This window comes from Centroberyx affinis, unplaced genomic scaffold (assembly GCF_046629955.1).
Source record: "Centroberyx affinis isolate AG114_WGS23_722 - 3 ecotype Tasmania unplaced genomic scaffold, CSIRO-AGI_Caff_v1 ptg000776l_1, whole genome shotgun sequence".
Classification (NCBI taxonomy): domain Eukaryota; kingdom Metazoa; phylum Chordata; class Actinopteri; order Beryciformes; family Berycidae; genus Centroberyx; species Centroberyx affinis.
In genome coordinates, this window is record NW_027279384.1 from 28,545 (window position 1) to 51,597 (window position 23,053).

Consider the following 23,053-nt stretch of genomic DNA (forward strand, 5'->3'; position numbering starts at 1 on the left):
TTACTTAGCGTATTGCTGACATTAACTGTTCTAAATCTTTCCATCAAAAGGTCACATCACTGTTATCCAGAAAAGAAACCATGCATGTCATGTGAGGCTTCACTGACAGACTCTTCAATAAAGTCCATAAATGACTAAATATCACAGAGCAGCTGGAAGAGACTGTATGCCAAGCAAGAGTGTGTGGTTTTGTATGTGTGCAGCAGATGAAAATTGTGGAGAGAGAGCGTGAGTATGCTTCTTGTAAAAAAAAGTAGAGATGAAAGAAAATCATATACATGTATAATGTATGCCTACCTGTGTTCTGGAAAGGTAGAGTGCACCGTGGACAGGAGGTGAGCAGGGAATACCTGTCATGTATAAATAGAGATGTGTTAAGAGAGTTAGAAATGTGTCTCCTCTACCTCCAGGTAAAATGTGCTTACTATAAAGATTGGACACCAACATTTTGCCAGCAATGCAGGATTTCTGTCCTGCATCTGCCATAGATCCAATCATAGTTTATAATCTCATGTAGGAGAGTATGTTGTTCAGTATCTCTGCCACACTTGTGAGGTTTGCAGTTTCTCCCTCCCGCCTCCTGTTTTCTTCTGCCAGAGAGTGTGATGTAATGATGAGGCGTCCACTAGTATTTTTTGTAATTTAAATTGCAAGATTGATAACAAACTTGCAACATGATGTGTGAATATGTCATTTTTATCAGTTTGTACCAAGAGAGCAAGGGAGTTAGGGCAAAATGAGTAACATAATTATTTTACCATTGTCAAATTTGGTATCCTATTTCCTCTGTTGTGGTTTCTGGGTGTCTTCCCCCTCAGTCATCCTGTTTGACCTGATGCCATGACCTTGACAGAGCAGTGACAGGCACCACATTACGGCCTAATAAGCAGCCGTGACTACCCGGGCATGTTTGCGTCCTTGAGCAATCCCTTAAACAGCCAGAGGCTTGAAAATGGCTGGTGGCCCCCATGCTCAAATGACAGAGCATCACGATGAGAGAGATTCTCTCTGCCTTTTCCTTTGTCACATCTTGATCGGACATTTGTTTATTGATTTGTGGTTGGCAAATACAAGTCAATTCTGATGAGGCAGATGGTGGCCAATCAAAGTGATAGCTCATATAGCTACAGAGGAAGTTTTTAAACAAGCGTTGCCTCTGCTTTTTGCCAAATGTCAACTGCTCGCTGCAAAGGCTGACTCCCTTCAATTGTTTAAATGTCACTTTGGAAGTGGATTGCTACTAAATTATAGGTTTGAAGGCAGAACTATTGGCATGGCAACAGCAATTGCAGATGATTGGTGTGTGTTGACAGATATATATTTTTTTTAAGTTATCAGTGCAAGATAAGATATGACAATACCATTCACTACTATTCAACACCAACACTGTGGAAAATTAAAATGCCTACACAGTTAAATAGATAACCCATCTAATCATGCGTTCAAATTTACCAAAATGTACAAAATTGGTTACACAACCATCAACAGTAAAAATTGGTTTATGAACAGATTTGTCAGATGGGTAGTACTTTTTTAATCAAGTACAGTGTCTTATAATTTTCTTCTCTGTATAGAGTGGCATCTATCTTGCATCTGTACTGCATGTCCTGCATTCATCCTGTATATCCTGCATCTATCCAGCCACTGCAGTGTCTTCTTTCTCAAATGTAGGGGAGTAGATTGGAGAAGACACAAAACTCATGTCTTAGAAACAGCTGGATGTTAAGGGGGATGAGTTGTGTGTGTGTGTGTGTGTGTGTTTGGGGGTGGGGGTTTACAGTGCAGAAGTTGTGTCCCTACATGCAGCACATTCAGTTATTAGTTACCAGCGGACAATCAAAAAAGGGAATGAGGAGGACCATGTAAAGGCCTCATAGGTGAAATCCAAGGTTTTTGGTTCTTTTTTTCTTGAGCCAGTATTGGGTTTGCTCCCTCTAACATCTTTGTCCCATGGAAGCATTACATCTTGCATGAGAGTACTGGATGCATTATCGATGCAGAGGAGGATATAAGGCTTAGAGATCAGCGGAGCTGCTGCACCTTAATCACACAGCACACATTCTCATCTGGAGCTCAGATTAACCTCTGCTGTTTCAGAGCAGAAGACATACAACATGTAAGAGTTTGTGGAAGGGCCATAATGATGTTAAAGCAGAATATCAGTCAATTTAAGAATCCAGGTTTTCTCTTGGAGGGTTCAATCAATATTTATAAACTTGAACAACTCTTGCCAAAACCCAGAAACCAGAGAACTAAAACTTGAATCTGTGATGTAAGATGTAACTTTTAGAGGTGCTCTATAGAAAATGAATTGGGGAAAGAGGGTACGATGTGACTGAGAGAGAGCCCAGGAGGCTTTTCTGGGGATAAGTGTACCGTTTTGGGTTCAAAATTGAAAACAGTACGGGGTATAACAATAAAAATAAACATTCTGTCGGTCCAGAGGATCACTGGCCAATTCTCTGCATTTTCTATAGATCAGCTTGGTTTCCTGGTTTCTGGCTTTGGGAGAGACTTGTTAATTTCACAAATATTGATTGGGCTGTTCAATAATTTTGAGGAATGCAAATACATTAATGCTGTCTCAGCTCGGCCCACTCTTGGCAGTTTAAGAGAAGCTGTCCTCCATTCTAGGTATAGCTTAATTTTGTGTGTGTGTGTGTGTGTGTGTGCGTGAGTGTGTGTGTGTGTCTAAGTCTACTCAGGGCATTCAGTTCTTCATGGTGTGTGGGTTGCTGTTCCTGCAGAAAACTTACGATAATGATATCTTCCAGAACACAGTGTATAGGCAGGACTGTACGCTCACTTTTTTTGGCTGGTAGCACTGGTGCTAAGGTCAAAGGTTCTGTAGCACAAAGAAAAAGTTTGTAGCACACATGAATACATTAATAATAAACATGTTTTATTCTTTTAATGGTAGTACAGCTCAGCATCTTCAACGTTGTAAAATAATATGCCTGTATTGAAATATTCAATAGTTTGAGAAATATTTAACAGTCCATTTCATGTGAAGTAGGGCCACATTTTCTAACCCTGTATACCAAGGACCCATAGGTAGGTCTAGTGTTATAAACTTGTCTAGCTTAGACACTAGTTTTTCTGGTAATGTCACTGGACAATGCAAAAAAGAGTGTCCACGTGTTGTCTCAAACGTGGTACATATTCAGATAACTAATACTCAAGGGACAAATAAAACATAGCATGTACAATTACTTCAGTAAAACCTAGTTTGCAACTTTATACCTGGATGCACTCTCTTTTTTTTTTTTTACAATGTGACTATTTCCAGTGTTTTTGAGCCTCCCCTGACACCCACTTTTTTGCTTTCCCTGGTAATGTAATTTGAAAAATGGTAAGTGTAAGACAGCTGTGGAACTGCCTGTTTTTTGCCTGGGGTTTAACAGTGCAGTTATTTTAACATTGTTTTAATTTAAGGGCAGGTATCACACTATTTTGACACTTTTTATTTGCAGCAGTCACCCAAAGTTTTGATAAAATGAAAACTTACAATACTCTTATTCACATGTTTGGTCTTCAGGTGGTGAAATAGGCTGCTGATGTTTTCTCCCCGGCAATAACAGTCACGCTACAAATCTTGCAGATGATAGTTTTCTGTTTTTATAACCAAACCATACCCACATGATGGAGGGTGCTCCCTTTTTAGACAAATTTTCTTCATCTTTGTTTTCGTTTGGCGGGAGATAAGAAGGTGTGTTCGTTTTACGTTTACTTTCACTTCCTTCAAGCTTTGTGTCTCTGCTTACATAAACAAACGCACACAGGCGCTACTCGAAATGTGTTTTCACCAATTTTGAGACTGATGGAGGCATCAAACTTTACCCAGTAAAACTGTGTCTTCCATAGGGGAAGAAAGTTTCTCCCTCGCTTCTTTTTATAACACTATGATAACACTACAGGCTTACATGTTATTAAGTATACTCATTTTTCACCGTCATTTTGAATTACGCTTCATTGCAGAGACAGACTATGTGATTGGCTTGATGCACAACTGGATTCGACTGGAAGTCGATAATTTCATGTACCAAAAATCAATATTGCCCCATGACAAGTAGATAATGGAAAAGAGAGTAACTTGCCTGAGGAACTCTCACTGATGTTCACACTAATAATAAGAACCAGCAAAGCAACCTCTCACACGCGACCAATTGGATTCACTTTTATGTTCGCACAATACACTTTTGATAGTAAAATGTGATATTATTGCACTGTACCTGCCCTGGTATAGGCACTATAGGGCAGCTAGATGAGGTGAGGGATCGGCAAATGAAGAAAATGTTAGCCAGCAACTTATAGTCCCTTATAGTCAGAGATAATCAGTGCAAGCCTAAGGCCTGACCTGGTATTGTAGTCCAAGACTCAGTGATCTGTTTACTTCATAGAGCTCAATATGTCATGGAAAGACATGGTAGATGAGGCATATGAGAGGAAGAAGCTTAGATACATTGATCTATCAGCTGAGGCTGGAAAGCCAAGTTATGACTTGTCGAAGTTGAGTGCTGTGGATTTGTAGCCACATCGACCAGTTCATTCAGGGATTCTTGGTCAGGGTTTACATCAGGCCATAAAGCCATCTTCAGAAGCAGACAAAAAGAGCAGCCAGTGGCTTTGGCTGAAAAGAGGACACCAGTTGAGCCCCAAAGGAAAAACAAATATAACTAAGATGGGAATGGCCCTGCTGACCCTTTAACCTATGATCACTGGAGCAATGTGGTTTCTGTACTGCTGATTGGGCTGTCCCCAGCTGGAATGGTCATCTGTTGCTGTTGAGATTGATGGTGAGGTTAGAAAATATTGGAAATATTGATGGATGGATGGATTGATGGAAATATGCAAAATGAAATTCAGTACGTAGGGTAGCCAAGAAAACTTGCAGGTTGCCAACCTTGTCCTGCTGGGGGTAAGTTATAAAATTACAAGAAAAAAAGTCTCTGTGGAACGCTGACATGTCTGGAGTAGAGAAAACAAGCAGTCCTATTGCAGAGAGCACTGGGCAGAGTGCTTTCCAGGAAGGGGCTGATAGCTGAATTTGGGGAGCTGTATGCAAAGACAAATCAATAAATGGAGTGTCGTCAGTGGTGCACGGCACCCCACCACATAAACATTCTACTTTAGACAGTTTTACTGCTACAGGAACACTTTATTATTGGCCTAGTGGTGGCTCACCTTGCCCTAAAGTGCACCAGAATTACTGGAAGCATAGGGAGGACGGTGATTTCTCCCTTACCTTTTTTTTATGACCAACACTCTGCTAGCTTGGAGCAGCACATGCCTTCTGCCAGTTAAGGCCACACATGTCCCAGAAAGTGATAAATGCAGGCCCAGACCTTCTCTCCAAGGGACCTCTACCAGGAGAATGGAGGCTACGTCTCAAATATGGGAGAGCTTTGGCAGGGCAGATGTAGATCTGTTCACCTCAAAGACAACACACACCGTCCTCTGTCCTTTATAGGAGCAAAAAAGACTCTGGCAGTCTTGTGGCTACAGAGGTTGCTTCATGCATCTCCCTCAGCGGAGCAGATTCAGGCCACTAAGGAGAGAGGTCTGCAGAAAATTAACCATGATGCTCTTCTGTTACAGTTGTCCAGGAAGCCATGACAGTGTCTCCTGTTGTGCAGTGACTTTCTGACTTTGTCATAACAGGAAATTAGCATTTTTATCAAGCACAAAAAATATTTTGCTATAGCAACACCAAAGAGTTCCCATCCTTGGAAATTGTGGGATTATTGATATTTTTAAAAGGAATTCTTAACAATCATAACATGAGAATGAAGACGTGGTTGGGATCCCTTGTGGTTTTCCCAACCCAGCCTTGTTTTATAAGCTGAATTATTATTTTTTAGGTTATGGATAAAATCAGAATGATTATTTTGTGACATATTTAATCAGGGATTTAATCAGGGATACACACAGTTATCCATAATCTAAAATGCTTAAATATGTCACAAAATAAAGGTTTCTGTCTGATGTTTAGGTATAGGACAAAAAGCTGCAGCAGCTGTAGCTGCCATGTACTCATTTAATACTGGATTTTGTGATGATTATTGCGATTAATAAATTGGTCATATAATTGAGTTATAGCAACAACCCCAAGACACAATTTCTGTTTGCACAGTTTTGTACTTGTTTGATGCCATTTGGTTTGTAGGCAAGATACTTCCAAAGATGCTTTTTTGCTACTAAAACAATGTTTGCGTTTTTTTTTGGAGGACAGATTTGCCTTTCTGTCATCTGTGAGTCTGCGTATTCCTACCTGAGGCTTGGATCTAAAACATGCCAGCCAATCACTCAGTATAAGCTATTTCTGATCTGAAGTTCAAGCACTGAGCTGCATGTCTTACGCCCATCATTCTGTTCAGCTCAGCGTCTGCTATGCTCATGCATGCTTTCGTAATGTGGAACAGTGGATGGGAATAGAGATAAATAAGCTGTTCACTATGCCCTAAATGGTGGTGATTGGTCACAGCGCTCACTGTGAAAGACCAAGGAATGTAAATGCAAGAACGAGATGTGATACAGTAGGCATTCTAATGAAATGTAATTATTAAATTAAACATTTCACTATCGCTAAATTATACAATAAATTTCAGCTGTGAAATATCTTCTGCCTTAGGACAGTTTGGTCTGCGCTATCTCCTATGACCAGAAGCTGGAAAGACAGCCTATCACATCCCGTATGGTAAAGATTAAAGTGAAAGTAATCAGGGTACTTTTTCAGGTTTATTATCAATAGCTTTACTATGATCTAAAGCTCATTTGGAAGCAAAAGTTCAGACACTGCAGAAGTCCACAAAGTCAGTCTCAGTATTCAGCATTCAGTTTTAGTAGAGCACCTCCAGACTACAGTATGTGTTGGGAGAGATTACCTTTGGGAGAGGATTTTTCTTTCTGATGAAACTGTCCTCATCCATAAGAATGACATATAGTAGGCCTATGTTAATTCTTAAATTGAGAAGTATTTGCTCTTTACGTTTTATCATAACAACTGGTTTGCTTTTGCTCTCAGCCCCTGGCTTTATTCACTGCAGTGTAACATCCTGTAATGCACGCACAAGCCCTATCAGAGAACTAAACGTTATCTCACAATTCCCAGTAATTGTAGAGGTCAAACTGAATGAACTACCCATGCAATTTGACTCATCACAACACCATTTACAGTTTCGCACCAGTACCTCTTTATTATAATATAGCTTGCTGTATATTTTATTAACAAGCTGAAATTGAATTGTCATGACAGTATCTAGGTAGTCTAAAATCCAGACAAATTGTGCTAACTTAAATTATATGTCTGCAAAATTGTTTTTAAAGCTGCACTAGGCAAGAGCAGAGCTGTAGATCCAAATTAATTTCAGGTGTCTTATAGTCTGTTTGCTTAGTCCGATGCTGTGTGAGGTTGATACATGGTTTACTTTTTTCAAAATCGTTTTCATACTGCTTACTACAATTTGTAAACACAAGCCATGTGCTTGCAAATGTATTTGGTTCATTGGTCAGGAATTTTGCAGGTAAAAGGCAAAGCAAACCAACATAAGGGATTTACACGCCAAAAATCCTGGAGCCGTGTATTGCAATTACACTGATGGCAGTGATCAGGTTCCGAATTTACCACCTGCCAAGTGACAAATGCCGGTTTAAATCTGTCTTTAGTGGTTAAATCAGTAATGGCCACCTGCCACATTGGCTGGTGATAACTTTTGAATGCCTTGGTTATATTCAGTTCCCTTGCACTTCATGAAGAATTACAAAATACATGAATTACTATTGAAAATGGGTAGGATGACATATTTCTTGCTGTTCTTTTAAACAGCAGGGTGCCAGTGCTCCACTTAGAGAAAACTAGACTCATCTACGATGGTTTAGCCTGCTGAGAAAAGTTTTTTTTCCACCATCTCCACCTCTAAAAGCCACTATGAAGAGGAAATTTAAGTCTGAGGAGTGCACAGTTTACTGATGTTACATGATTTTTGGGTAATGAAGTCCTTCAAACTTCCAAAAAAAATTAACACTTCCCTCCCCTTGCCACGTCCGGCAGCCAAAGTACGAAGTTGCCTTGTGCAGCTTTAACAAACCAGAGTAAAAAAAAAATCTTTAGTTTTAATTACAGAGAAATCAGTTGTACAGAGACAGCTATAGGTTTCATTTTGGCCATTGAGTCACACTGGCTTCCTTGTGAGCATTCCTGAACTTGAGTGGCTGCTCATCCACCCTCAGCCATCTGACCTTAATTCCAGCCAGTCGTCAGGAGGTAAGAGGCTCAAACCACAGTTCTTTGTCCTCTTCAAAGATACTCCATGGCAAAATCTAAGAAGCCTGCAACAGGTTCAAAAGTTGAAGCACCACACTTCCAAAAATTCCTTCATTTCTCCCTACATTTTGAGTTCAGTTTCCTTATGAAATTTCTATGAACAGGGTATGAAAGACTGCCCCATGTATTTTTCTGATCTCTAAAATATCAGCCGAAAGGAAAGTATTTTATATTCATGAACTTCTCCGAATTCCTCTTGGGAGGAGATTTCTAATATGTGCCGCAATTAGCCTAAAACTGCGATGTACCCTTTAAACCCAGCCACAACATCAATAATCACCAGTAGTAGATGTCAGCACGTAAACTCATCTGTAATTATACTTTTGTGTTGTGTCTGTATTTTCTTTATTTTATGTTATAATGCTTTTATGATGTGTGTGTATGTATGTATTGTTTTGTCTCATGTCATTGTCTTTATGTCTCTTATCCTTGTGGGATCTTTACAAACCGCCAAATGGAATGATATCATTGGTGGGATAAAAGTCTCACTGCTTATTTTATATTTGCCACTGAGCTGTCACATCAACACAACGGTCAGTGTGGCTCGAAGATAAGGCCCTTGCGCTATGACTTTGCCTATTTTCACCTATTCTTGTCTGAGCCATCTGTTCTCTCTGGGTTTCCTGCAACCACAAAGGATGTCACAGGCAATGAATTTCAATTGTGGGACACTTCTGGTGGGCAAAGGAAGAAGGCAAAGGAGACTACAGGGCAAACCAGAGGGCAAAGGGCCATGGAGATACCATTAAAAGAACTGTCAGTAGCAATATCTGTAAAGGAGGAACCGTTTGCGGAGGCGTCAGACAGGTTAAGGTGAATTATCAGCAAAACTAAAAAAGAAGCAGCTTTTTGGGCGGCAAATGCTAATTGTCATGATTGCCACTGAAATATGCGCTGCCTCTGCTCCTCCGTAATTGCAGGTCTATCGGCATTAACACACAATTCGGTAGTTATTACTGTGGATACTTATAGGAGCATCTGAGCTGTCTACACTGTGGCAGCAAGGGAGAACATTAAAAAAAGAGTGAATTTTATTAAGGAATTTGCCAGGGCGCTGACGATGAGCATCAGTACCCCCAATAAAAGTAGGCCAGGGAGAAGGGCAGGATTAATGGACGTCCTAATACTGAGTGCATATTTTGTTGACAGCAACACTACAGTGCTGGCTGACCTGAACCTTGTTTAAAAGTTGTCAGAAGTCACCTTGACCAGTGGCTTCGGCTGGTTGCGCGGACGAACAACCAATGGAAACCACATACAAGGTTAAAGGCCTTTGAAAGTCAACCTATGTAATTCTCATGTGCTAATCTGATAAATGAATAAAAAAAAAGTCTGAAAAAGCTATCAGGATTGTTCTCGTTAAATCCTTTTTCTCAAATAATTCGACCTAATTTCACAACACCTCAATATGAGTTAAGGCTACTACCATCATAACCTATAGCTGTGGCTTCACTTCACAGGCGATGCAGGAGGGATCAGACACAGCACACACTCAGGATGATCTCCTTTGAATTCCAAATGATGAGGGATGTTCGTTTGAGGGTATGAGAGCAGAATTAGGTCAACTCTCCCACACCCTTTGGTGTAGCATTAGATTTTCAAGCCACGCTGCTATATTAGGGGGTCATAGCAGAAGCCGACAAACACAGATGAGCAATGCAATTAGCCTAAGCATATAGGCAAAATAATTTCACTTTTCGGGTGTTGCTTTCTATTTTCCTCCCCATTTAAAGTGATCTGTCTAACACACAAGCCGGCTTTCACAATTCATTTTCAACTGCTCTTTCCAAATGGATTCCCTCTCCCTTCAAGGGGTAATTGCACAATGAATATAGTTCCTATGGCTTTGCAGATTCTGCTTTATTGATTTAAAACGGCTATAGTTGCCTTTGATCTCAAGTGGAGGAATATAAGCTCTTAATGGCTTCTTTCTTGTAATGCTTTTTGGGTTAGGAGGCATATTTGATGCTGTTTTTAATTCCCCCTTTGGCCTTACAAATGCAGACATTTTTTTGGTTGTGCTCAATCATCTAATTAATAGTCACTCGTTTAGATTAAAAAACACTTTATTTTAGGAAATGACGTCATGTTTTAAAATACCAGCTTGGATCGGGTTTTAGTGCTTTGAATCCAAGCTGACGGTGTACAGTAGTTCCCAAATTGCATTGGACTATCACTGTGCTATTTTGAAGTTTAAGATATTTGCATTTAAAGAAAATTGCAAATAGTACCAGGTGAAATTAGAATGCAGGGTTTGGTGCTCTGGTGCCATACAAATGTCAGCATTTCAGCCACTGCTAATGCTAATGGCAGGGGTGTCAAACCATGATTCTTCAAATTTTACATCAATCATCAATCATTATTGTTGAATTATGTTGTTCTCAGATGATTTGTCCAATAATTACACACTTGGTCCTATGACTTAGCTACCTTAAGAGTGAAAAATCTGTGTAGTTCAGGCCTAGGAAGTGACAGTCAGAGCCTGAATGGTTAATGGGGAGCGCTGGGACAAATCCTTCTCACTGGTCTAGTCAGTGTTTGGGCACAAACTCTTGTAATGGCTTTTCCAAATTGATCAAGTTACCTTGCTACAAATACTGGCCAGGTGTGTGTGCGCGCCTCGCTTTTTGTTTGGCAGTTGCAGGTACAGCGGATGTGCGGTGATCAAAGTGTAGCTCAAAGAAGAAGAAATGCAATTTACAATGTTCTGGCCATTTACTGTATATTACATGCCCCCAATGTGTTGTAGACCCCCTTGGCTTATTGGGCTGGCAAAATTATAAATGCCTCCATTAGTTACACTTTCAGAGGGCTTTTATTTTTATTACTGTCACAATATGAGTTCAACTTCGGAATAAGATACAGTAAGACTACTAAGTGCAGGTGCAAGAATAATCAGCTGTGCGATAATGCACTGACCTTGCTAAGTCATCAATTATTTATGTTGTATTGTGTAAAAATCTCATTTATTTTTCATTTTTGTTGGCACTTAGCAGAGTCTGCCAGTTGTCACTGCTTAGGAAGTGCCAGGGACAAGCCAAGGACCAGCTTAGACAGGATAGGTGGAAGCTGTATTATATTCAATGTTATAAGTGCCAACACAGTCCCGGCTGGAATAAAATGTTAGAATGGGTTGTGTATTTATGCGTCATATGTGTATTGTTCATTTATTGCATCACGCCAAATTATCATGCATGGTTTCATTTGTCACCTTGAATAAGTAGGCTATAGAAATGTACTGTTTTATGAGCAAGGCTGCAACATGAAAGTGAGTCCCGCTCTGGCCCGGGTAACAGCTGTCTTAAAGTTGATTGTAGTAAGGAATTACAACATGAAATGGAACAGTAATGGGGAAGAAACACATGGTCTCTTTAATTGACTTCAGAGGGCAGAGGGTGAACTTTTCAGTAGGTTTTTTTGTCCAGTTTCCTCATTGACTTCCATAGTAAAATTAGAGAAGACTGTGCACCTTCTGTACTTTCATAAATACTGATGGAAGAAAAATAGTTTATCTTTAAGACCGCAGGACGGGAAATCTAAGTCATGCTGTGCTGGAGCATGCTCAAGCAGAATATACCCTAAACACGCTAAAATCCCATTAAGATGCATTAAGGGACCTGGTATAAGTCTTCTTGTAAAATGAGAACAATTTTGAGAAGAGAATATATTCCAAATGTCTTACCTAAGGATGAACAATGAATAATTTATGTTATGAAATATTTTGCCGTTGAGGCAGTAATCCACATGAGTAAAGGAGGTGAATACTTTGGCAAACTAGATGTTTCTGTTATTGGAATTTTGTACTTGTACTAACATAAATTTCCTGACTTTCCACACCACTTTGATAGGAAAGACTGCTTCGCATAGATAGACCAAAAATCCAAAAGAAAATTGAAACCAATTTTTACAGCAAGTCAAGGTGGGTGAATACTTTATGTAACCACTGTATGTGACGCAGGTGGCAGCCTCTACATAACATGATATCCCTTCTACTCTACTTACTCCTATGTCGATCATACATATCCTCCAAGCTCCCACCCAACCACCAACCGGCAGCCTCGGCGGTGTGTGCACCTCAGTGGTTGTACCTTGTGATGGTGCCTCTCCCCTGGGTCTTTCTTTGTAAATGAGCTAAACCCTTATGGGGCAGAGGATGAGCATATTACCTCTCCTCTCTCTCTCTCTCTCTCTCTCTCTCTCTCTCTCTCTCTCTCTCTCTCTCTCTCTCTCTCTCATATCTGTATAAACAGTGAAGTCATACCTTCCAAGGGGCCTGTTTTTGTGCTTTCTGCGATGATGTCACCAGCAGCCAATCAACACGTAGTGCTGCTTGAGGTGGTGTGTGCGTGTCTGTGTGTGTGTGTGTGAGAGCGAGGGGGGGGGGGTTCACTACTGGGAAAAGCACTACTGCTCCGTTATTATCTCTGGTTCTGCCAGCAAGCATGAGAGCACACATGCCCGTCAAATCACGAATCCACAGGCTTTTTCTGATCCGAACAACCTCTTAGCAATGTAAGAAGGGAATATACTATATATAGCACATCACGGTGTTATATACTGTATGTCGCTTGCAAATTATAGGCTTGTGCTGGTGATGATGAATACACAGATATGCCATATTGTGCATAGTGTTTTACAAGATTACTGCAGTGTTACATTGGAATGCTTCTGGATGTGCGCTGTACCTCAGCCCAGGATTTCTGCTATCTGTTGATGCACACTCTATATGAAGGTGTTGAAGGTGTTTTCATTCTATTCATCTGACATTTATAATTAGGCCTAATAGATAAGACAACTATCCTCTGTTTAGTGAAAAACTAAGATAATTAAGTTCTTTCATTTTGACCTCAATTCAAGGTGACTGTTGAGGCTTTTTGTGCCTTCGTACAGCAGCTTCAATATGCATTTGAAAGCTCAAGCTGTCAACTCAAGATGGATAATTTGGGTTTGGGTAACACTACTGAGAATTTATGGCTGGTCTTGAAAGGATGGTGAAGTATTACAGCAATGTAATTTGTTAGGTCTGCTCTACAAAACTGCATGTTCTGGTAGGCTAATTGCAGAGTGGAAAAATATCAAGTGTCAGCATTGAAGCTCAGCAAAGTATCACTCTTTACAAAGATGAATATTTGGGTTTCTATCAAGCTGTCTGTATTTTCCTGCCCCATCGCTCACTACTGCTTGCAGCGCCACTGCTTGCAACAAATGGGACAGTGGAGGATAGCCTACAAACATCACTGCCTCACTCTCTCATCTTCCTCTCAATCTTTCTTGTGTGCTTCATTTTCCTCTTGCTACTTGTCCTGGCTTGGAACTACTTGCAGGCCATGGTATATGTTGCTTTCATCATCCCCTTTTATGTCCTGACTGAAGAAAAAATATGGTTAAAAAAATCTGGCCTTTCAGATGCCTTTATACACAGTTGATCTCTTGAAGTTCATGTACAACAAATATAGGATTATTGAGTGTGCCTGTGTGTCCCAACGTGGCTGAATGCCACACTGAGAATTGTTATAGGAACCTTTCCATTCATTACATTTGTCCATCCATTTCTCAGATCATGGATGATAACATTTGCTATTTTTCCAGTTTTCAAATGATGGATTATATGAATGTTATGATGCATAATGTAGTCCAGACTTTTATCTTGGCAGCTACCTGACATTCTAACTATCCAGTATATCTACTGTACTGGAATTAGAATTAGCAGTGTGTCTCAGCTGGTGGTTGCAACCCAAAGGTCGGTCAGAGAATTACTTTGATAGCGTTGCAGCGTGCCTAGTGAAAATATCCTTCTTTTAGCAATAAGTGCCGATACATGAACCAATTTAAACAGTTTCCCGTACAGTGTTAATATCTGGGAGGCCTGCTCAGGTAAATTAACAGCCCGTCATTTCAGATGGTGTGATGCATGAAGCAGGTGATTCTCGCCAGCGTAGTTTTCAAACAATCAAGATTTAATGCTGCCAAGGCAAGAGCTGAAAGCGTTTTAGTGAACTACAATTACCATAATTCATTGCATCTATGAGGCATCTATGATCTGTGCTCCTTCGAGTCATGGTCTGTCTGTGCCGACATAAACTGAATGGAAAGACAGTTTGAAACATTGATAATGAGATGAAAGTGTAATAGACAGTTAATGTTGCAATGCCATTAGCTTATACTAGACTAAGAGACTTTAGTGCCTGAAATAATATGAGTTACTGGGCTGGCTAAATGAAAACGTCAATAACAAGTCGTCAATAATCCCCCTGACGCCACCGATTAAAACAGGCAACCTCAAAATGCCTCATAATGACTGCTTGGAATCACAGAAAACTGTCACAGAAAACTCCTCACACCTGGTACGCTTAGTCACTTGTGGAGGTCTTTTGATTTTACTGACTTACTTTTTCATTTTGCCACAAAGTAAAACACCAAAATTAGTGATTTGTCCCAGCCCTAGACCTGGAGGTATGACAAATTTTGAACACAGTCAAGCATCATGGTGGCAAAAACTATGAAAAAGTGCCTGTTACTATTAGTTTTTACTAATGAGATGGAAGGCACACAGTAGGCCATCATCTCTATGTAGACAAACCCAGCGCTCTCCTGCTTCCCTACAGGCCACAGAGGGACAAGCAGTGAGTACATCTGATTAGCCGTATCGACTGGTAAAATGCTACCACACCGGGTTTCCGCTCATAAAGGCAAGCTGCACAGTAATTAGCCTGGGATCGATGTGTCGGTCCAACAGCTATTCCACAGACACACAGTTTCAATGGGATTGGTTTATCGCTAAGCTAATAGAGTGAATTCCTTTTACAAAAGGTTAAAGGTGTGCATACATACTGAAGTATTACTGAACATCATTGCATTACTGTGGCATTACCTCTTTAAAAGCTTTTGTCTACCCACATTATGTCGGGCGAATGAGCTGAAAAGATTCTATCAAGACAAATCACATTCAGTTGTCTGCGAGTGCCGTTAATCTTTCTTTTCCCAACCCATTGGCCTTGGCTCCATATTGAATTTGTCACTGGCAGACTTTGCCACTCTGAGTGATGATACTTGTAGCTCATGGTTGTGTCATCACACACAAACACTCACTCACTGTGTGAAGCTGTTGTTTTTCTAGCGACCCTTTTGCAGTATTTTTTCTAAGCTGAACCATCTTTAAGGCGTATGGTGGCATTTCAGTGGAGCTGGTGAAATCGCCCTACCAGAGACCTAAAGTGTTTACGATAGCCTGAAGGTTAGACAAGCATGCTTGTGAATGGAAGGGCGAGGGTTGGAACTCCAACCCCGACTCAAAAAATATGGAGAAGGGAAGTTCAAAAGAGACAATCTCTCCTCCCTCAACAACTAGACTACTGTCAAGGGCCCTTGAGCAAGGCACTTAAGTCCTAACTGCTCCAGTGGAGCTGCTCACTGGACAGCAGTAGAAGACTGTGGTTGTACTGGTAGTAATTCTAATATACCCTACAGTAATAATAAAACAAAAGTAAGCAGTAATTTCCCTTCCATATTCACTCTACTTACTCTCTCTTAATACAATCTCTCCTGTGTGTCTCTTATTCAACTCTTATTCTGTTTCTTTACTAGCACTCGTTCTTACATGATTGTTCTATGGTCACAGGAATATTGTAAGGGCACTAAGGCCCTGACCACACTCTGTTTTGTGGTTACTTGTAAGGGTGATGATCTAGGAATTGAAGCTTATTCTAAGGTTGCCCTCAATTTAAATCTCTCTGGATAAGAGCATCAGCCAAATGTAAACGTTAAATTTAAATGCAATTCTGTGAATCGTGTGCCCCAGGACGATGCTGCGAAATAGCAGTTGTACTCCGTCAACAAACCCTAAGTAAATAATATGCTGAGACATGTCTTTAGTTTAGTGGACACTTAACATCGTTACCTTGTGGCCCAGATTTCCATTGGTATTTGTCAGCCTGACCGCTCCGTACCGTTACCCCAGGTGCCCACGGAGTGCGAGAGGAGCCCCAGTTTGTGACGGCACGTGCAGGAGAGAACGTCATCCTGGGATGCGACGTGTCCCACCCCCTGAACGGCCAGCCCTACGTGGTGGAGTGGTTCAAGTATGGCATGCCCATCCCCTTCTTCATCAACTTCCGCTTCTACCCTCCTCACGTGGACCCGGAATACGCCGGTAAGATGGAGAATGCAATCTCATTCAGACCGCTCCCTTAAATATGCCTTTCTTTCTAGAGACAAGCTATCTGTTTTATTTACCATATGAAATTACTGCAGTTCTAAACGGTTGGAAAGATAATGTCATGACACTATTGGAATCAATGTGTTACGTTAAGGAGAAAGGAATGTGATGTTTTCTGTCCAAAATTATCACATTATAACTTTTTCAATATTTTATTGGTCAGTAAAAACAATCACATATTTAGTGGCCATTTGGGGGAAAGTACATGAAGTAGTTAAAATCAGTGTTCAGCTAAACCTTTCGTAAGATTTGTCTTTGAATACCTTAGCATTTTCCCCTTATCACAATGAAAATCACACATTCGTTTAAGGATTTATTTTCAGTGCTTAACATGATTTGTAGGCATACATTCAAAGAGATCGATGTATTCCAGTTAATGTATTCAAAGAGGAAAAACTTCCCCGTCTTGCGATCTGCAGCTCCATGTTGATTCACACATCTGTCTCTGCCCAAAGATAATGTGCTGGCCTGATGACCAAAGTGGGTCAGTCAATGTCTATACTTCTTGATTCATGGAATACATTTTTTGCAAGTCTTGGAGTGACACTCTTTCCACTTTCTGTTTGCTTTATCCTCTTTGGTGAAAGGGATCCAAACGAAGATGTTTGCACACATTAACTTTGGACTGTATACCATCAACTTCGGCACAAAACCAATTACTTTTTTTGTCAATCATATATCAATGGTGTGCTTACCAATGTAGACTGTTATCAATATATTTAGTGACTAATTTAGACAGCTACAATGAGCTGACGTTTCCTTCTTCCACCTTGGATTGTTTTCTGTGTTATGCTCAAGGTGAGGTTTGCCGGGGGGATGAAAGGGATTTTCCCTCCTCTGCTTCTGATTTTCCTTCCACTGATCGTTAAATTTTAGGGATAATCCCACCTTCTGGTATGTGTTTATCATGCATTCATTCTGCCATCGCAAATTAAATAAATAAATTTCCCCAATGTAAAAATGCCGCAAGTATGAGTAATGAGACGACGGCGCAAGTAATATTTTTGTGTATTAGTTTTGGATAACCCAAAGTTTTACTTCCTTTCTTCTTTTACTTCCTAGGGCAATATAATTTCAGTTACAGTAATAATTTAAAGGATAATTCTGGTTATTTTCAAGCTGGGCCTTATTTTCCTAGTTTTTGCCATCATGATTGGTTTATGTTCAAATTTTTGTCACTTACTTGACTGTACAGCTTGACATAGCTTCAGTTTCCTGGTACCGTTGCTCTCCAATACACACTCCAGCGCCAAAGGAAGCTCCAACAGTTGAACCCCAAAATACAAACATACAAATTTCAAGCTGAAGCAATGAAATCCTGTTGTTACTTCTGATAAGACCTGAACAGGGCAGATGACCAGCAGCAAGACAAGTAAACAAGGAAGTGCGAAAAATGCAAAAAAAGTATCAAATGGACTATTGTTACTGAAATGTCATTCAATCGCAGCTATTTTAAGATATGTGTAACTGCAGTGTGAGTGTTATTGTGTTGAACAGACATGTTTTATTCGCTTTTTGGGTTCAACGGAACATTCTTTGGCCCTTGAGTGTGTATTGGACAGCAGTGCTCCTGGCAAAGTAAATGATGAATTTAGGAAAAACTAGGAAAATACTAGGAAAATAAGACCTGGAAATAACCAGAATTATCCTTTAATGACAATGATAGAAGATACAATTTCAGCTCCATCTTACACTTTGTTCCATGTAGGCTTTTAGAAATTGCCACCAATCGCCATCACACAAATACCTTAGCTTTAGAAGGGTTGGCAGGTATCACCATGTTACCTGAATGGCTAATGGAAAATAATGACAAAAAAGCTCTTTTCACATATCCTGTCAGACTGTAGCTTCCACAAAAACATGAGCACAGTGTTGGGTCAAAGAAAGCATATGATTTGACAACATAAATATAACAACATTGTCTTCCTCAGTTCTAAACTCAATTCCCACTGGCAACAGTTAGTCCTGGGTTTACTGGATTCTCTGGGGATAATCCCAAGAAATTAGGGCTAATTCTGCTGCAGAACAGGCTCATACAACCTGCGGCTTGAATTTTGGGACAAGCCACTTTGGAGTTAGCCTGTGTTAAATGCTTGTTAGCTCAGAGTTTAGAGCCAAGGTAACCCAGGGCTAATGGGGCAGTTAGCTTTTGACCTTGGCTCTGCCGTGCTTTCTCCAGTTACCTTGTATGTTGTTGGATGTGTTGTTTATATGTCATGTGCCTGTGTACCACTTTCTCTATAATCTGGTGCTCGAATGCTGTGATTACAAGGTATTTTTTGGATATAATATGCACAGTATATGTGATTGATAGGACTAAAATGCTGGTTATTTTCTTAGACAGTTTTGTGTCAAGTTTGGTATCACCAAAGGCCCAGGGTAACGGGTGACACTTTGCCACTGTTTTCAAGTTTGTTCTGTAGAAATACTTTTTTCAACTTCGATGAATCAATCTCAGTCTCTAAAAATGTAATTAATGTATAGCAGGGATCTTCTCTTATAGTGTCTTCTGCCATATCCCCTTGTGTAAAATACACCTTGTAGAAAATTCAACAAATGGCACAATGCTATTGCTGTTTCTCCAAAAGCCTGTATAAATAAACTGCACAAATTAGGGCCCAAGCCATGAAAGGTATTTTGCGATAAAATTTAACAATATCTGATAACATTCAAATCTTGTAAAAACGCTTATTCCAATTAGAGGCAATATACCATTAACATGCTAGTCTCCAGTAGTCAATATCTGTTAAGGAGCCACTTGATTGATTGGCTGCAGTCTGCATCAGATAAGGGAAAGGGTTTCTTTTAAAAGTGTCCTTTACACGTCTTATCCCAAGTGCCTGCTGCAGCAAGAAGAAAAATAGTCTCACTGACTGGGAGATTGTGGCAAAAATACAGAAGCTTAGTACAATCTTTTAGCATCTGCACACGCTTTGTCTTCCCCTGATTTGATCAGTGAGCACCAAAACCTGCCGGGAAAGCCAGCTCACTCTGGGGAGCTATGGTTAGGGTTACAGGCTGACAGCCACAACAAAACAGAGCAGTAGATTACGTATGTAACCCAGATTCCCTGATGAAGGGAACAAGCAAACCACTAAGTCTGGGAAGGTACCATGAACCAACAAAACGTGTATAGTAGAGACAGGATGGTTACACCCTGAGACCTCAAAGTTAGGACAACATGTTTATTTCATGATTTAATAATTTATTATGCATATTCAGTTCAGATTGCTTTGATCGGTTTACCTGTTTCCCGCTCTTTCCTGTTCCACCTTGTCTCCGCCTCCTCTGCATCATCTACCAGCCAATCTTCTGCCAGCCCATCAAAGCACACCTGTCTCCACTTATCGTTAGCTAGATGTATATATACCATGTCAGTCTTTGCCAGTTCGTCCCAGTGTTTTCTCCTGTGTGTCGTTCCAGCCTGTTTCCTGGTTTTCTCTAGCCCATAACTTGTTATGACCTTTTACCTGCCTACTGGATTCTGTCTCAGCTCACTGTTTTTGTACTGTTGCCTGTATTGTTTGAATTATCTGGTTCTGACTTGGATTTGGACTTTTACCCCTGCCTCTGCCTGGTGTGTTCCGCTTTTGGGTCCTAACTACAAACCTGACATATTTAACTTACAAGTGTGATTAGTTGGGGTTGTCTGCTTATCTGACAGTCCACTTGTATCATTTGAATAGTTGCAAATCCATTTTTTTGCAGCCCAATGTATTACTGGCGAGCTTCACCCCTCAGCTTTAGGGATGTTTTTGCAAATTCACTATTGATTTGGATACTTGAGTTGGGCCCATGAGTACAGTAAGATCCATGCCCATTGCAACCCACAGACGAAGCTGAGCAGATGCTCTAGCTTCCTCTGAGACACTGTTTAATTCTAGTAAATTATGTTTTCTATCAATCAAACATTGGCAGATAAGATACAAGTTAGTCATCTGTGACATGATATAAAGGCATTAAATATCATCATTTCTATGGCTTTAGATATAATTACAGGAAAATATGATATGCATGATGTCTATTTTCATCTGATATACACACAATACTTAAAGATCAGAGACTTTTTATGGAGTCCACCTCATCTTTCTCTTTGTGCTGTTTTAAGATTCCATTTGCACTCACAACCTGCTATATTTTACATTTGCCAGTTCTAAGTGAGACAGCACTGGCTTTAAGCTTGAGCCAGTTATTCCCTGCAGTACAACAGGCTAAGAGGCAGCTCTTTGTTTCAATTTGCACCACTGGAATTTCCAAAGTTCTATTGCCAACCGCAAACTGACACCAACCTCCCAGTGCGGTTCAGTGTAACCGTGATATTGCATCATGGAAGTTAGAGGTTAAGGTCAAGGCTGCTGGGCTAATTTGCGCCCCCATCTATATAATGACTTACATTGTGCACACTTTAGATTGGGTTGATGTCTGGGGCTGATGTGTCGAGCCAACCACAGGGGCACTGTTTCCTAGATACCCGTCTGCCCTTGGTCTCAACCGACTCTTTGTCTCTTTTTTTGAGAGGGAGGAAGAGGGAGAGAACGTCAGTGGGAGGAAAAGAGGCAGACAAAGGAAATGGAAAATTAATATGAAAAAGAGTTGCGGGGGAGAGGTGGAGAGAAAGTGATAGCCAGGCAGGAAGAGAGCAAGGGAAATTGAAGATGAATGTGGAAATGCAGGGAGAGAGAAAGAAAGAAATATGCTGCAGGAAGAGGGCCCAGATTACATTGCCAAGTTTCTCCTATCATCACGTAGGATCTCCAGGCTGGCCCAAAAGAATGGTGACATTTTAAATCGACCTGCCCCTGCAGACATTCCCCAAAGCTCGTAAATCTGCTTTGCCATTCTTCTGTCAGAGTTACGCGGAAGGCTTTGGGCTCAGATTGCTCTAGACTCAGCTGAAGATTGATCTTTATAGAATAGAAACAATTGCGCTTCATCGTGTATTTTATCTTTCATACTTCAATTAAAAGTGAAGTATAGGGTATGCAAACTATATCATGAGCAACGCCTTTGAGGAGCATCCGCACTAGTCAACTCAAGAGTCAACTCAAGAGCAAAAGCAACTTGATTGGAAGCCAAACATTTTGGACCCAAGGCGAGTCCTCTTATGTTATCACAGTTAATGCCAATCATGAGGAGTGGAGCGCTGTGACAGACCGCCATTTGTTGACAGCGGGAAGTTGATAGAAGAGAGGAGAAGTGGGGTTAGGCTGACTGAATGCAACTAGATTGGAGGAACAGCTGGACTTGTCATAATTAGTTTAGTGAAGAAAGTCCTGCTGACTGCTGCTATTGCTGCCTTAGGCGTAATGTACTGTTCACTTACCACAGCGCTCTATGGGCACGACTCAGACCAGGCAATGTTATGCATCGGAACTGTGAATAAAACAGGGATTTAAATGGGGATACCACTCATTTTAAGAATTCTGCTACGCTCTTCCTGTGATCTATTTTTGTAGACTCACCAAATCACAGGTGGTGGCAATGGAGTAATGGTAAATATATGTAAATATTAGGGATTAGTATAAATCCATTTTCTCATGGTCGATTATTCAGTGTGCGGTCTAAACGAATATTCAACTATTTGGTGTATGCTTGAAATTTATAAAGGCTAAAGCAGATTATGGACTAAAACAATCACATCACTTTCTGTTCTCTGCAGTACTGATTGGTTGCATATATTTAGCAATTATGGTGGCAATGAGGGCAGCTTGCACAAATGTTGTCATGCTAGTTTGGCTAGGTCTGTCTTCCTCACTTATAGAAATAGCTGGATGCCTTTTGAGATGAGCATTGCTGTTGTGGAGGTACAATAACTTTGTTCCATTTACCTTTCATTGAACAAGATTGCCCTTGACTTTCATGAAGCTTGCCCACGCTGGGCTTTTTGTGTGGTTTGATAATTACTTAATTGCTACTGAAAGCCGTTACCGGAGAATGAGTACAAAAGACGGCAAAAGAGAGCGTGAAGTGTTTTTTTTTTTTAACATTATTTTAATGATGTAGCTTAATATTTAAAAAAACACGTGAACAGCTAAATCATTAAAGTCAACATTGATTCCCATGGACGAATAATCAAGTATTTGTTTTTTATGACCCATCCCTACTGTATATGCACAGTTGAATGTTATGCATACAAAATTTGTCTTGAGACTGACGGAGTGGAGATTATTTTATGTGTGCAGGACTTTCTTCCATATATTTTGTATGACAAAATACATCTGATCCAGGAAATGTACCCTGATCCCCAGAAATAATCCTGGATACTGTTACAGTCATCTTTTCCCTGTTTTCGTTTTGTTCTATATAGAGTTGACAGTACTGTTAAGGGTCAGGATATGTTCTTCTCTCATTTCACTATTGCAAACCATAGTAAATGCTCAGTAATACAGTCCATGTTGTCCTAGGTAATGGAAGCAACAATTAAAAAGCTGAAATTCAGTGAAATTATGTGGTGGCCAGTAGCCACCAGTGTTAGACTTGTTACTTGTAAACAATAATACACTACTACTCATTTC

At 40.3% G+C, this 23,053-nt stretch overlaps 1 protein-coding gene across 1 annotated transcript in view; it reads left to right on the forward strand.

Moving 5' to 3' along the window:
- Nucleotides 1-23,053, forward strand: part of LOC139644712 (protein turtle homolog B-like) — a 105,608-nt gene that overhangs the window by 10,853 nt on the left and 71,702 nt on the right. The window contains exon 2 of the mRNA XM_071520171.1: nt 16,281-16,472. Within this exon, the coding sequence (XP_071376272.1) occupies nt 16,281-16,472 (192 nt within the window). The remainder of the gene's footprint in view (nt 1-16,280; nt 16,473-23,053) is intronic.